At 37.8% G+C, this 12,661-nt stretch overlaps 1 protein-coding gene and 1 long non-coding RNA gene across 3 annotated transcripts in view; one reads left to right on the plus strand and one right to left on the minus strand.

Annotated features, from left to right (window-relative positions):
- The window catches only part of LOC103673252, a 428,647-nt gene that overhangs the window by 375,422 nt on the left and 40,564 nt on the right, over positions 1-12,661 (minus strand). The window lies entirely within an intron of this gene.
- Positions 774-997, plus strand: LOC103673250 (non-histone chromosomal protein HMG-17-like). The gene has a single exon (XM_040621144.1). It carries the CDS (start codon positions 774-776, stop codon positions 993-995), a length of 222 nt encoding a protein of 73 aa, XP_040477078.1. The 3' UTR covers positions 996-997.

Raw genomic sequence — 12,661 nt, forward strand, 5'->3', positions numbered from 1 at the left:
TAAGAAATTAATGGAGAAAGTCTGCTTTTCTAGGGCTCTCTAAATGATCTGGCCACAGGTCTTTAGTTATTATACCTGTGGCATCTAGCTGATTCGGAGAATCCCAGCATGAGTTCTAACAAGTATTCAATGAAACATGGGTCCCAAGCGTTACCCCTTCAACTAGGAACACAAGTGATATCTCACCAGCCTGACCAATCAGAAGTCTCTGTCAGTTGCCTGGCACTTATTCAGCTGAAGGAGCAGAATCTGCTTTATCTCAGGTTTCACTCCAAATAATTACCCTTATTTGAAAATAATTCTTGACAGAAGTAGAAGAAAAATAAAAGAGTGTTGAAAACTCAATGAAATGAGTGAAATTTCATGACCTTTAGTAAGTCTCAAGAAAAGCCTATGTCTTTTACAGAACCTTGTCTCCCTTCTCTGTGGTCTGTAAACTTTCACGGTCTTAGCACATACAGTAGTTCCCCCATATCTGTGGGGGATAATTTCCAAAACTCCCAGTGGATGCCTGAAACCTCAAAGAGAATCAAACGCCATATATACTATGAGCTTTCCTATATGTACATACTTATGATAAAGTTTAATTTATAAATTCAGAGTAAGAGATTAATAACAGTAACTAATGATGAAAGAATAACTATAGTATACTACAATAAAATTTACGTGGAATAGTGTGAAGAAGAAGAGGTGAGAACAACCCATGTACCGACCGAAGCCCACATACTGCTGCACGCCCATGTCCAGCACCTATGACCCCCGCTGTCACCACCATGCCCAAGAAAGGCTGGAAAGAGAATGTTAAAGGAGATAAAACCGAGGTGAAAGATGAGCCACAGAGAAGATCTGCAAGATTATCTCCTAAACATGCTCCTGCAAAGCCAGAGCCCAAACCTAAAAAGGCCCCTTCAAAGAAGGGAGGGAAGGTACCCAAAGGGAAAAGGGGGAAAGCTGATGTTGGCAAGGATGGGAATAACCCTGCAAAACAGAGATGATTTGCAGACCAGACACAGAAAGCTGATGGTGCTGGAGATGCCAAGTGAAGCATGAGCAGTTTTGATAACTGTGTACTTCTGATGGCTGTACAGTTTGAAACACTATTTTTTATCAAGTTTTATTAAAAAAGTTTTATCAAGTTTTATAAAAAAAAAAGAATTTTTTTTTTTTTACTTTTTTTTAAGCTATGTTGTTAGCCCCAGAACATTTCATTGTTGTTTTGGAGGAAGGGCATATGTCACTTACAGAATATCTCTGAAGCTATATTGATATAGGAGGCAAACACCTTTTCCTTCTGGTTTTGGGAAACTTCCTCTTGGTTCCCAGGAGGATGGATTCCTTGATGTTGATTCACATTAGGCACCTTGGCACAAACGCCTTGTGGTATGGAAAAACTAAAATTCATTTTTTATGTCCTCTTCTCCCTCTCTGCCTTCATCATAGATTTGATTCCCTTAAGCCCAGAGACCTGTTGGAACCTGACGCCAAGCAAGGTTCCCAGTATGTCAGGTAATCTGCACTTGACAGTGTCACCATGGAGATGTCATCCCTCAAAAGACTTCTTTCCTTAGCCTGTAGATCTTCAGATTGATAATTCTGCCATTTTCACTTCATTTCCTGAAAGTCTGGGTTGGCTTGTGAAATGTTGTCGAAACGTGCTAAATGTGAACTGTCAGCTTTCACTCTAAACTTTCCCTGTTCAGAGCATCACATGAAGACTGCATTGAGTTTTATAGTGGCTTTCTGATTTTGGTAGTGCACTGAAGAAGAGAATTTGAAAGTTGTTGTATACTCTTTTTTTTTTTATTAGTTCCAGAGGTAGAATTGATTCATCAGTTGCGTACAACACCCAGTCCTCATCACATCACATGCCCTCCTTAATGCCCATCACCCAATTACCCCTTCCTCCCCCACCTCCCCTCCAGCAACACTCAGTTTGTTTCATACAGTTCAGCATCTCTTATGGCTTGCCTCCCTCTCAATTTTCATCTTATTTTATTTTTCCATCCCTTCCCCTATGTTCATCTGTTTTGTTTCTTAAATCCCACATATGAGTGAAATTTGTTATATACTCTTAACAACTGACTGCTCATGTCCTGCCGGAAATACCGTGATTGTTTATGAAAAGTAACTTTAATAAAGTTGGACACAGTTTGAGAAAAAGTTATGTGAACATGCCTTTTTCTCAAAATATCTTACTGTATTGTATTCACCCTTCCTGTGATGATGTGAAATGAGAAAATGCCCACGTGATGAAACGAAGTGAGATGAATGATGTAGACACTGTGATGTAGCATTACGCTACCAATGACCTTCTGAAAGTAAGTCTAAAGAAGGATCACCTGCTTCCGGACAGAAGCTGACTGCAGGTAACTGATGGGAGGTAGGGGGGTGCAGCAAACTACTGTAACTTAGTCCCAATCTGTTTTAACTGAGCTATTCTTATCTTCCTTTAATGTAGCACCTTGAGGCTAGGAATCCCACGTATCCTCCCTCCCCGTGATCCACCCTACCCAGCAAAATATGCAGTGATTTGCATATAAACCAAAAAAAGGAAATGAAAATTAGATGCCCTAAGAAAAATTAATCAATTACTTTTGCCTTCACATATATTTTAACTTTCTGGACTACTGATTGATGATCAAATTAGTAAAAGAGAAATATTTCAAAAATCCCCAAAGATCTTTTCTGTAATATATATATACATATATATAACATAAAGCTTTATATATATATATACACACAGACATTTGTAAACTGAACAATATGTCTCTTTAAATTTCTATGACCAAAACTATTTATGTGACCATAGAATTGTTAACTGGTTACTTTTGTCATTTAGAGTCTTTTTTTTTTTTTTTTTTTAATCTCGTCCTCTTTCCTGGCTCACTTTCTTTCCTTACATCTTGCTGGGAAATTTCCCTTTCAGGTTGGGTTAAAAGGCTGTGGATTTCCTACTTTGTGTGCGACAGCCCACTGGAGGAAAACACTAACTGACCAGGATGGGCAGAGATAAGATTCCCCTGAGGAATAGTTGAGCTTTAAGAGGCATTTCCCAGGGTTATATGGCATGGCATTTTGAGGTGGTTAAGTCAGAATTGTAGCGGTTGGAAGGAATCAAGATTCTAGCAGGAAGGTAAAAGCATTTAAAAGCTGAGGCAGCACTGATCAAAATTTAAAGGGCCATCTGGGAAGCAATTCTGACTCCACAAGCAGCAGTTGCCAGTCTACCCCTTTTGTTTCATGCCCAGAATTTTTGGAGACAAGTTGATAAGAGGAGAAGCCTTGCAGGAAGAGAGAAAGTGCTTGCCATGCCGATGGCTTTTCTCTTCCTTTTATGTTCCTTAACTCAGCAACAAACCATAAACCTCATTAAACACAAATACAACAGAGGCCATTTTCACCTGACAAGAATTGCACTCTGTAACTGAAAGCTATCAAATGCTTTTGCTAGCACATTTGGTGTTACTAATGACCTGGAATACTGAAAGATTTTTTCCAATCCCTCAGACAAAAACAGAAGTGGCCACATCAGTTAGGCAGCACTAAAGAGAATTTTGAGCATCTGGATATTTAAGTAATTAAGATGGCCCAGAGTACTTCAGTCCATTATTAAGCGCAGATGAAGAAAAGTAGTTGTTTCCATAATTCACAGATATATTCCCTGCCTTATCTTACTTGTGTCTTCTGCAGGCTGAGCACTGGAGTCAGAGTCCCAAGAACTGCAAATGAGCCCTGGTACCACTCACTATTTTGTAAAGTGGGCAAATTACTTAGTCTCTTCAAGCCCGAATTTCCCCACCTACAAAATTGGATTATTTTTATCTGCCTTACTCAAAAGATCTTGTAAGGCTCAAAAGAGGAAATGGATATGAAAGCATTTTATAAATTCTAAATCCCTATGTAAGAGATGGTGTTAAAGGAATTAGCTGTTGGTGGGGGTCCTTAGATGATCTTTGCATGAGTTCCACTAGCCATCTAACATTTGGGTGGTCCTGACCTGACCACTATGCAGTCCTCAGGCAGACCTTTCATTGTCTAAATCCAGTATTGGGTGGAGCATGAATGAATTGAAACCAAATCAAATCTGCGTTCTGCTTGTTCCTGACAGACCTCCTGGTAATTAGCATTCCAGAATTGTTTTCAAAGATGAGAATTTCAAGAGAAATAAAAATCTCATGGTTTTAGGTACCTAAACTATAGGGAATTGTCTGTCCATGTATTCTATTATTTTGGAGCATCCAAATTAAATGATATCAGTTTATGTATTCCATAAGAATGTACATAAATATTCATGTTCTTTGCTTGAGTTCTAAAAAACTGCAGTGAAAAGTATTCCTTTGCCCCTTGGATTTCAGTAAAGATGTTTTATTCTTCCTACTAAATCATTTCAAATTATGTTCCGTGCCCAAAGTGTGCATTATATATCCTGCCAGTCAATAGCTAGACTGCAGTGGCATTCATCCAGATTCTCATTTTTACATAAATGGTTTTAAAACACGTTCTCTATATTACATCCTAATCCCATGCTGGCCCAGCAAAATATACATGATTCAATATAATGCAAATAATATTATGATGAGAAAAAGTTACCAAGGAGTCAAAATGGTGTTATATAGACTTACTATAAAATCCATATGCTCACTCTGAAAATGTTCCAAATAAGCACTAGAAACTGACAGTTTAATGTGGTACTGAAAAGGTCAGATCAAGAAGCAGGAAGGCTCATGAAACCGAAGCACATGCAAAAGAAATCGCCAAACGAGTATCATGACTCCTGTAAAGAATTCCGTATAACACGAGGCCCAAATTTCTAGTCCCAAACTTAATTTACTTCTGTTCCTATCAGAGACAAAATGTCTTTATGAGAAACACTGGAAAAGCAGAGTAATGTAGCTATTGTGTGTTTGCACTAATCCAAATCAATGGAAAATTTAGCCACAAAATACCTTCCTTGCATTAAATGTGAACACCTACATTTTAAATCTCCCCGCATACCAAGACTTTACATGTCCGTCTGCCATTTAATTCAGCTGTCTGATGAGAATTCTCCACGTGCATCACACTTGACTATGTTTTCTATACAGTTTGCATCTGGCTTTCTAGAATAATGTTTCAGGCATGGTTATTGGTTTATATCTTCCTATGGTGCTTTTTCAGAATGAACATCTTAAATAATTTTTGCTTACTTAAGTGTAGCTTCAAATATGCATCTTTTAAAAGGGACCTTGAAATATTTGCCAAGACCTTATAATTCAAACTTATGGCCTATCACAACACCATCCCTGTTTTGTATCACATTCCCATAGTCCAGATGGAGAAACTGAGGGAGAAAGCGGAGAACCTGATCCAAAATATTCAGTGATTGAGTCCAGTAACAGAACTCATGTTTCCAAATTCCTTTTATTGTAATAGCTTTCTCAAGTTGCCTTAGAAGATCTTCCTCCAGGCATGATCAGAACTCTGACAAACAACTAACTACTTTGAAAAACAACAAACTGTCTGCTGGAACTCCTTCAAACTCCTTGGCATATGTGAAATCAAAAGCCAATAGGACCAAATAACCTTGGCTCAGGCTGCATGGCAATTCCAACAGTAAAACTGAAACACAAACATGCAACCGTTCAGAAAAAAAATAAAATAAAAGCTTCAACATTTCTCTCAATCCAACATAAATCAAAACAAACAATAATGGTCATGAGAGGCTTCCAAACTGGCCTGGACAAAGCAAATCACTAAGCTCCAATGTAAAATAATTGCAGACAAGCTCTCTTCTCTGAATCAGGCAGCAAACCCCAGGATAGCACATCCTTTCCTCTTCTGCTTTTCCCACCAATATAGCCACCTGATCAGTGTGAACTGGGGTATACCTGCTCCAAGGGGAAGTGGAAGCCAACCCCCAATCCGCATTTAAATGAGAATAGGGGTCAACAAAGTATTCAATCACATATTTTTTGCATTGAGGGAAAGCACAAGAAAATCAAAGCAGAACACAGAAATCATAGGCAGAAAGCAGGGTAAGCCAGCATTCTCCTAACTCTAGAATGAGAACTTGGAACAATGACAAGAAAAGATTGAATTTTGAGAATACTTTGGTTTGTGGCTACTGCTAAGTACCCTTATATTTTGATTCAAAAGTTATTTATTAATTCTTACAGCAACACTAGTAGCAATGTGCACTTAGGAATTTGGCCTTCTTTTTAAATCCAAAATTGATAGACTATTTCTGTCTCAAAAATATAAAGTGAGAATCAGTAAAAGACAACAGTGTCATAGCAAACCGTTGTAAGTCAGCAAAAATAATAACACCGGAAACAAATATCCTCACTTGCTAGCTGAGAGAGACCACTCCCTCCCCTTCAATAATGTTTATTACAGCATAGGTATGATTTTATGTTTACTTTGCACTATTTCATGACAAGTTCTTCCTCAGTTTAGGAGTCATTTTGGAAATGTTCTGAATGGCAAAGTATGTTTTGAATCATAACAAATTAAACTATGCAAAACCAAATTTCATACATTTCTGAGACCTATTTCTAAACTGAGAGCCATTCGAAGAAATTGTGTGTTCATGTATATTCCATCTGTTACAAATTCATGACTTTTTGAAAGGAAACTGTTTATAACGGGCTTGTAAGCTTGTAAGCTAAAGGCTTTGGAGACCACCTACTACAATGCGCTCAACAGAAAAGGAGACTGGGTTAATAGGCCAAACCCTAACCTCCAACATGACAATTTCAAATAGAAAATAAATCTATTAAGACATTGCTAATGACTTTGTAAAACATATTACAGGCTATTACTCTTCCATTAAAGGCTTGTTCCAATCCTTTCTCACTAATGCCAAAAGAGAAGTCAGCTTTGATATTTTATAACTTACTTCCTAAATATAAGAAGCCATATGTACACACAGTGAGCTGTTTATAATTCTGATTTTCATATATTATTTGTATTTTCTTATTCCTGAAGATAGCGTTTTTAATATTGTGAGTGGGAAATGTATGTGTGTCTTTAAGAAATATCATGGGCACAGAGGAAACATGAGTAGGTGCCTCTCTGAGGCCTCTGGAAGAGAGCAAGAATTAATATTCATGGTTGCATGTAATGAATTTTCACTGTCAATATCATTGTGACATTTCAAGGGGAAAAAGTTCCACAATTTCTGAATAGCTATAGTGAATGTATAATTTATGATATTATACCAACAGGTTATACTTTCTTCCTGCAAAGAGAATGAACTGAATTGGTGGGTATCAGCCAGCATATCAGAATGTGCCAGTTCACAGATCTCCTTTCATGCAAATAAGGGACTCCATTTGATGACTACTCTTTTATGACAAATAAATCCAGATCTTAAGAACCCTTATTTTGGTAAAGTTAAAGGACAGATATAAAACAGCATGATTCCTGCAAATCCATGGAAACTTATCAAAGAACTGCAGAATTCTAAACTTGAGACCATCTTATTCAACATCCTCGTTTCGAAGAGGAGAAACATCCAGCTAGAGAGGTAAAGTGCCTTGTTCAATGCCCCAGACAATAAAGTATGGTTTATAACTAGAACTCCGAAGGCCAGTCTACCTGAGTGGTTCTTCTGACTAATAAATGCAATGAGAGAACATAAGAGAAGTGGCTAATGTGGTTTTTCCTGAAATCAGAACGTGACCGCCACGTATACTCACACCTTTTCATCTGTGATTTCTGATTGGTACTTAACTACCACATTAAGTTGATATTCACATGTTTATAAAATAAACCTAAACTCAACTCCTCCAGACTATTACTATTTAAAACATATATTTTGTTTCCTCAAACCCTGAAACCTGCTCTTAAAACTTTCACATAAAAGTTCCATCTATAATTTAAAGATATCCTACATCCATCTCCTTCATGATGCTTTCCTACAGGCTTCAGCCAGAAACGGAACCTTCTAAACCCTAGGATATTCCACTCACAACTCTTATTTAACATTTGTCACATGCTTCTCTGTAGTGATGTTTTCTATGTGCACTTCATCCTCCCCACGATGCCAAAAACATTTTGAGGTTAAGCCAGTACAGTATTTCTCCCTCAGTTACACTCCTAAAGCACACCATTTGTCTTTTGGGGAAGCCTATCAGCCCCTGAGAAGTCACAATCTGATTTGTATTATAGGGAATTATTTATGAATCCAGATCCTGCAACAAATTAAGAAGCCCTCATTGTCTAGGATTATGTTTATTTTTAAAAGCTCTAGTTGCATTTAATTAATTATTTTATGTCCTTTTACCCTAAAAATCACCTAGCTATATAAAATTGTGCAATAAAAACTACAGGGCTTCTCATGATATGGGGTTAGAGGAACAATATACCAAAAAAGGGGGGGGGGACAACATTTAAAAAAAGATAGGAATCAATAAAAACAATGGTAGAACAATTTTATACAGAAGTGGATAAGAAGTACATAAATACAATAGATATGGCACTCAACCTTTAAAAAGACCTGAAATTTGCTTGAGGAAGTGGGCATCAGAAGCACTGTAGCTTGTGAGTTATTATGAAGTGGTAGAAGGAGGGTTATCTGGAATCAGATGGAAAGTTTAACACCAGATGTGGACAGGTGTGGCTCCTAACACACACACAGAACTGAGGTAGCTGGAGATGTATGAGGTGTCTGTGTTTTGTGTTTTCCCAGGCAGCTTGGTTCAGCTGGGTGCAGTTTCCTGCCATCCCTTAGTATTTCTTGCAAAGGAAATTGTGCATAAGCCAAAGCAAAATTCATGTTATGCTCAAAGTGTTCCCTAATATATCAATTGCACTGGAACAAATTCACATTTTTAAAGTAAAGCGTTACAGCAGAAGTGACTGCATATGTATCTTTAGATGCCAGCACTTTCATTCCTATGGATTAGATTTCCAGGATATAGATTGATGGGTTGACAGATTTGTGTCTGTGTTTTTTGTTTTGTTTTGTTAAATATTGCCAGATTGCTCCCCAAACAGTTTTAACAAGATATTTTCTATTTTCACATCCTTAGAGAAAACAATTCAGTCCCATACCATATACCCCATGTTTTTCCCAGTTTGAGATAACAACTGTGAGACTGAGTGAGCTTTCCAAGAAAGGATCCTTGAACCTGCTTTATACTAGCCAAAGCAGCCAAATAGTTAACTTAAAGAACCAGGCTTTTCCTAGGACAACTAGGGAAAAGAGCTACTCTTTGCCCCCTCACCTCCATCAACGTAGCTCAGGACCAGAAAGAAGATTCTTAGAAGATTATTCAGACCCCAAGGTACTTTTTAAAGTACTTTTTTTCAGGTTATAAAATTTTAAAAATTCTCTTTGGGGCAGGGCTGAAACATATTTTAAAAAGAAAGGGAAAATAATATTTACTTATGACTCTACCAGGTGGAGATAGCCAATTTTAATACATTGGTGAAGTCTATCATATGTTGACATATGATATTTAATTCTATCTTTACTATTTTCATGTCATAATTATCGTTAAGGTGCTTTATAATTAACACTATATACTTGCATAATACTCCATTTTACAATATATCTTAAATTAAGACATTTTTCTAGTGTTAAAAATTAGATTTTTTCAAATGTATTCTATTTTTTTAAAAGCTTTTATTTTATTTATTTGACAGAGAGAGAGACAGCCAGCAAGAGAGGGAACACAAGCAGGGAGAGTGGGAGAGGGAGAAGTAGATTCCCAGGGGAGCAGGGAGCCCGATCCCAGGACCCCGGGATCATGCCCTGGGCCAAAGGCAGATGCTTAACAACTGAGCCACCCAGGCGGCCCCTCAAATGTATTCTCTTATAAATATCTCTTCCACTGGCATTTTTGTGTGTATATAAATATAATTATTTCTTATATATATTTGTATATATAAATGTAGCCTACATATATTATATACATGTAACTATTTCTTTAGAATACTTTACAAGGAGAATTTCTGGATCAACATAAAAATATGTTTAAGGCTACTGACATACTTTGCAAAATTCTTTTTCCAAAAAGGTACACCCTTTACAATTCTACAAATCCAGCCTTAACTAGATTTTAATATTTTTTGTAAGCCTATCCTAACTTGATATTGGACATATTACATTTCCTTTAATTTGCATTTCTATTACTTGTAAGAATAAAATGTTTTTTTATTTTTAATAGCCACTGTCTTTCCTTTTCTGAAAATTTTCAGGTTCTATTTTGTGCCTCTTAATTTGAGACATACTTAATCTTGACATATTAATTATATTAATCTTTTGTCTATTGTTCATCTTTTTATTTTTTGAGGTTTTTATTTTATATTACTGATGTTTTACTAAAGTTTTAAATTTTTATCTCATTAAACTTATCAAAGTTTCCCTTTGGTCACCTCAACTTGTTTGCAATTTGAGATTTTCTTTTTTTTCAATTTACAATCTATAAAATTCACCCTTGGTAATGTAGAGTTCTATGGGTATCAAAAAATAAATGGAGCCTTTTAATACCACCACAGTTGAGAAAGAAAACAGTTGCATCACAGCAAAAATTCCCTCATGCACTGCCTCCACCCCTGAGCCCTAATTCCTGGCAATCACTGATTCGTTTTCCCTCCATACAGTGTTCCTAGGATGTTATATGATAGAATCACAACATGTAACCTTTGGGGTCTGGCTGCCTTCATTTAGCAAGGCAAATTTGAGATTCATCCTTGTTGTATTAGTCATAGGTCATTCTTTCCATTGCTCAGTAGAAGTTCATGGTACAAATGTACCACAGTTTGTTTATCTGTTACCTACAGGAAGAACATTTTAGTTGTTCCTAGTTTGAGGCAAATAGGAATGAAGGTACTATATATTTCCATACAGATTTTGTGTGAACGCAAGTTTTCATTTCTCTTGGATAAATACCTAGAAGGATTTCTAGATCATATGGTAAGTTCATATTTAACTTTGTAAGAAACTGAAAAACTGTTTTCCAACTGACTATAGATTTTTGCATATCTATGAGCAGTTCCCAGCAGTTCCAGTTGCTCCAATTGCGGTCAGCATCTGGAATATCAGTTACTTCTTCCAGCCATTCCAATATATATAAAGTGATATCTTATTGTAGTTTTAATTTGCATCTCCCTAATGACTAATGAAGTTGAGCATATTTTCATATGCTTATTTACCATCTGTATATCTTCTTTGGAGAAGGGTGTGTTCAGAGGTTTGTTATTGCTATGGTTACCCTCAATACACCTCATCCTTCAAATACTCTAGCAATCTCTTGTGTTTAGGGTAGCAACATATTTGCTAGAGGGGTTTCCTAACATCTTATCATCCCTCAGTCTTAGACCTACCCTTCACATTTAGGGATTAGAGAAGGGATGGCTCCATACTGTTGCGACACCCCCCTCTCACCACCACCCCCCCCCCGCCAGGAGTTTTCAGCTGGTATTTGTTATTTGACACTTAATTGCCCTGGTGTTTGGGGAGGAGGTGTGCGATGGGAGCCTCTGTTCTGATGAACACTCAGTGTTAGACATGCACTGTGTGACTGAGTCTTGAGTATGTGTTACTTTCAGTGTTCCCACCCCTCCTCCAGCTGCAGTTCTAGACCTGGAACAAATATATACCTGTGCTTCCCTCAGAGTTAGAGGATTTTTTCTATTCACTTCCCCCAGATGCAAAGGCCTTTTACCCACACACAGATTAAGGCTTTTGCTTCATAGAGGATGTAGGAAAGAAGTGTCTTGGTGAGGTTTTGGACATTCTGCAGTGACAGTAGCTCTAACAGTCTTGGTGAGTGAGATCCCATACTGTTAGGCTTATGCATAACCTCCACCTCTACCATACGGCTCATTGTGCCAGCACTGGGGACACCAATGGCAAAGGCTAGCTGACAACAACTGGCCAAGACATGTGTCCATTAGTGTTCAATACTTATTCCTTGGGTGATGCCCTCTGGTAAGAGTTAACATTTCACAAAAAGACTTTTACACTTTTTTCCCACCTGCTAGTTCTACCCACGTGCCTCCTTCCCATTCTTTTCTTTAATATCCTAATATTTCTCCTTTCTTCACATCCACCCCCACCCTGGTCCAACCACCAAACCATTAGCTACAACTCAGGAGTCCATGTATATTCTTATCTCTGGCTGCTTTTCTTTCTACATGAAGTGGATTACTGAAGCTCTGCTTATTGGGAGAATTTTCCCTCACTACTGTCAGAGTTATCCCAAGTGGGATAGCAGGAATCCTTTTTAGCCTGCCCCTATATATCAAGCCTACACATATGTGAAACAAGCTCTGCTTTTATTCTCCCTCCATTAGCTGATCTTAAGGAACACCTCATGACCGTAAAATGAATGAGAGGCTCTGGTACGCCATTTTAGATGGCATGTGTCTATGGACCACCAGCTCATGCCTGACCCTAGATAAGCCACTCCCTTCTTTTTTTTTTTTTTTAAAGATTTTATTTATTTATTCAACAGAGATAGAGACAGCCAGTGAGAGAGGGAACACAAGCAGGGGGAGTGGGAGAGGAAGAAGCAGGCTCATAGCGGAGGAGCCTGATGCGGGGCTCGATCCCATAACGCCGGGATCACGCCCTGAGCCAAAGGCAGACGCCCAACCGCTGTGCCACCCAGGCGCCCCATGCCACTCCCTTCTTAAAATGGATTACTGTTTGCTGTCTGACCTTATAGCT

This window comes from Ursus maritimus, unplaced genomic scaffold (genome assembly GCF_017311325.1).
Source record: "Ursus maritimus isolate PB19 unplaced genomic scaffold, ASM1731132v1 scaffold_4, whole genome shotgun sequence".
NCBI classification, from domain to species: Eukaryota; Metazoa; Chordata; class Mammalia; order Carnivora; family Ursidae; genus Ursus; species Ursus maritimus.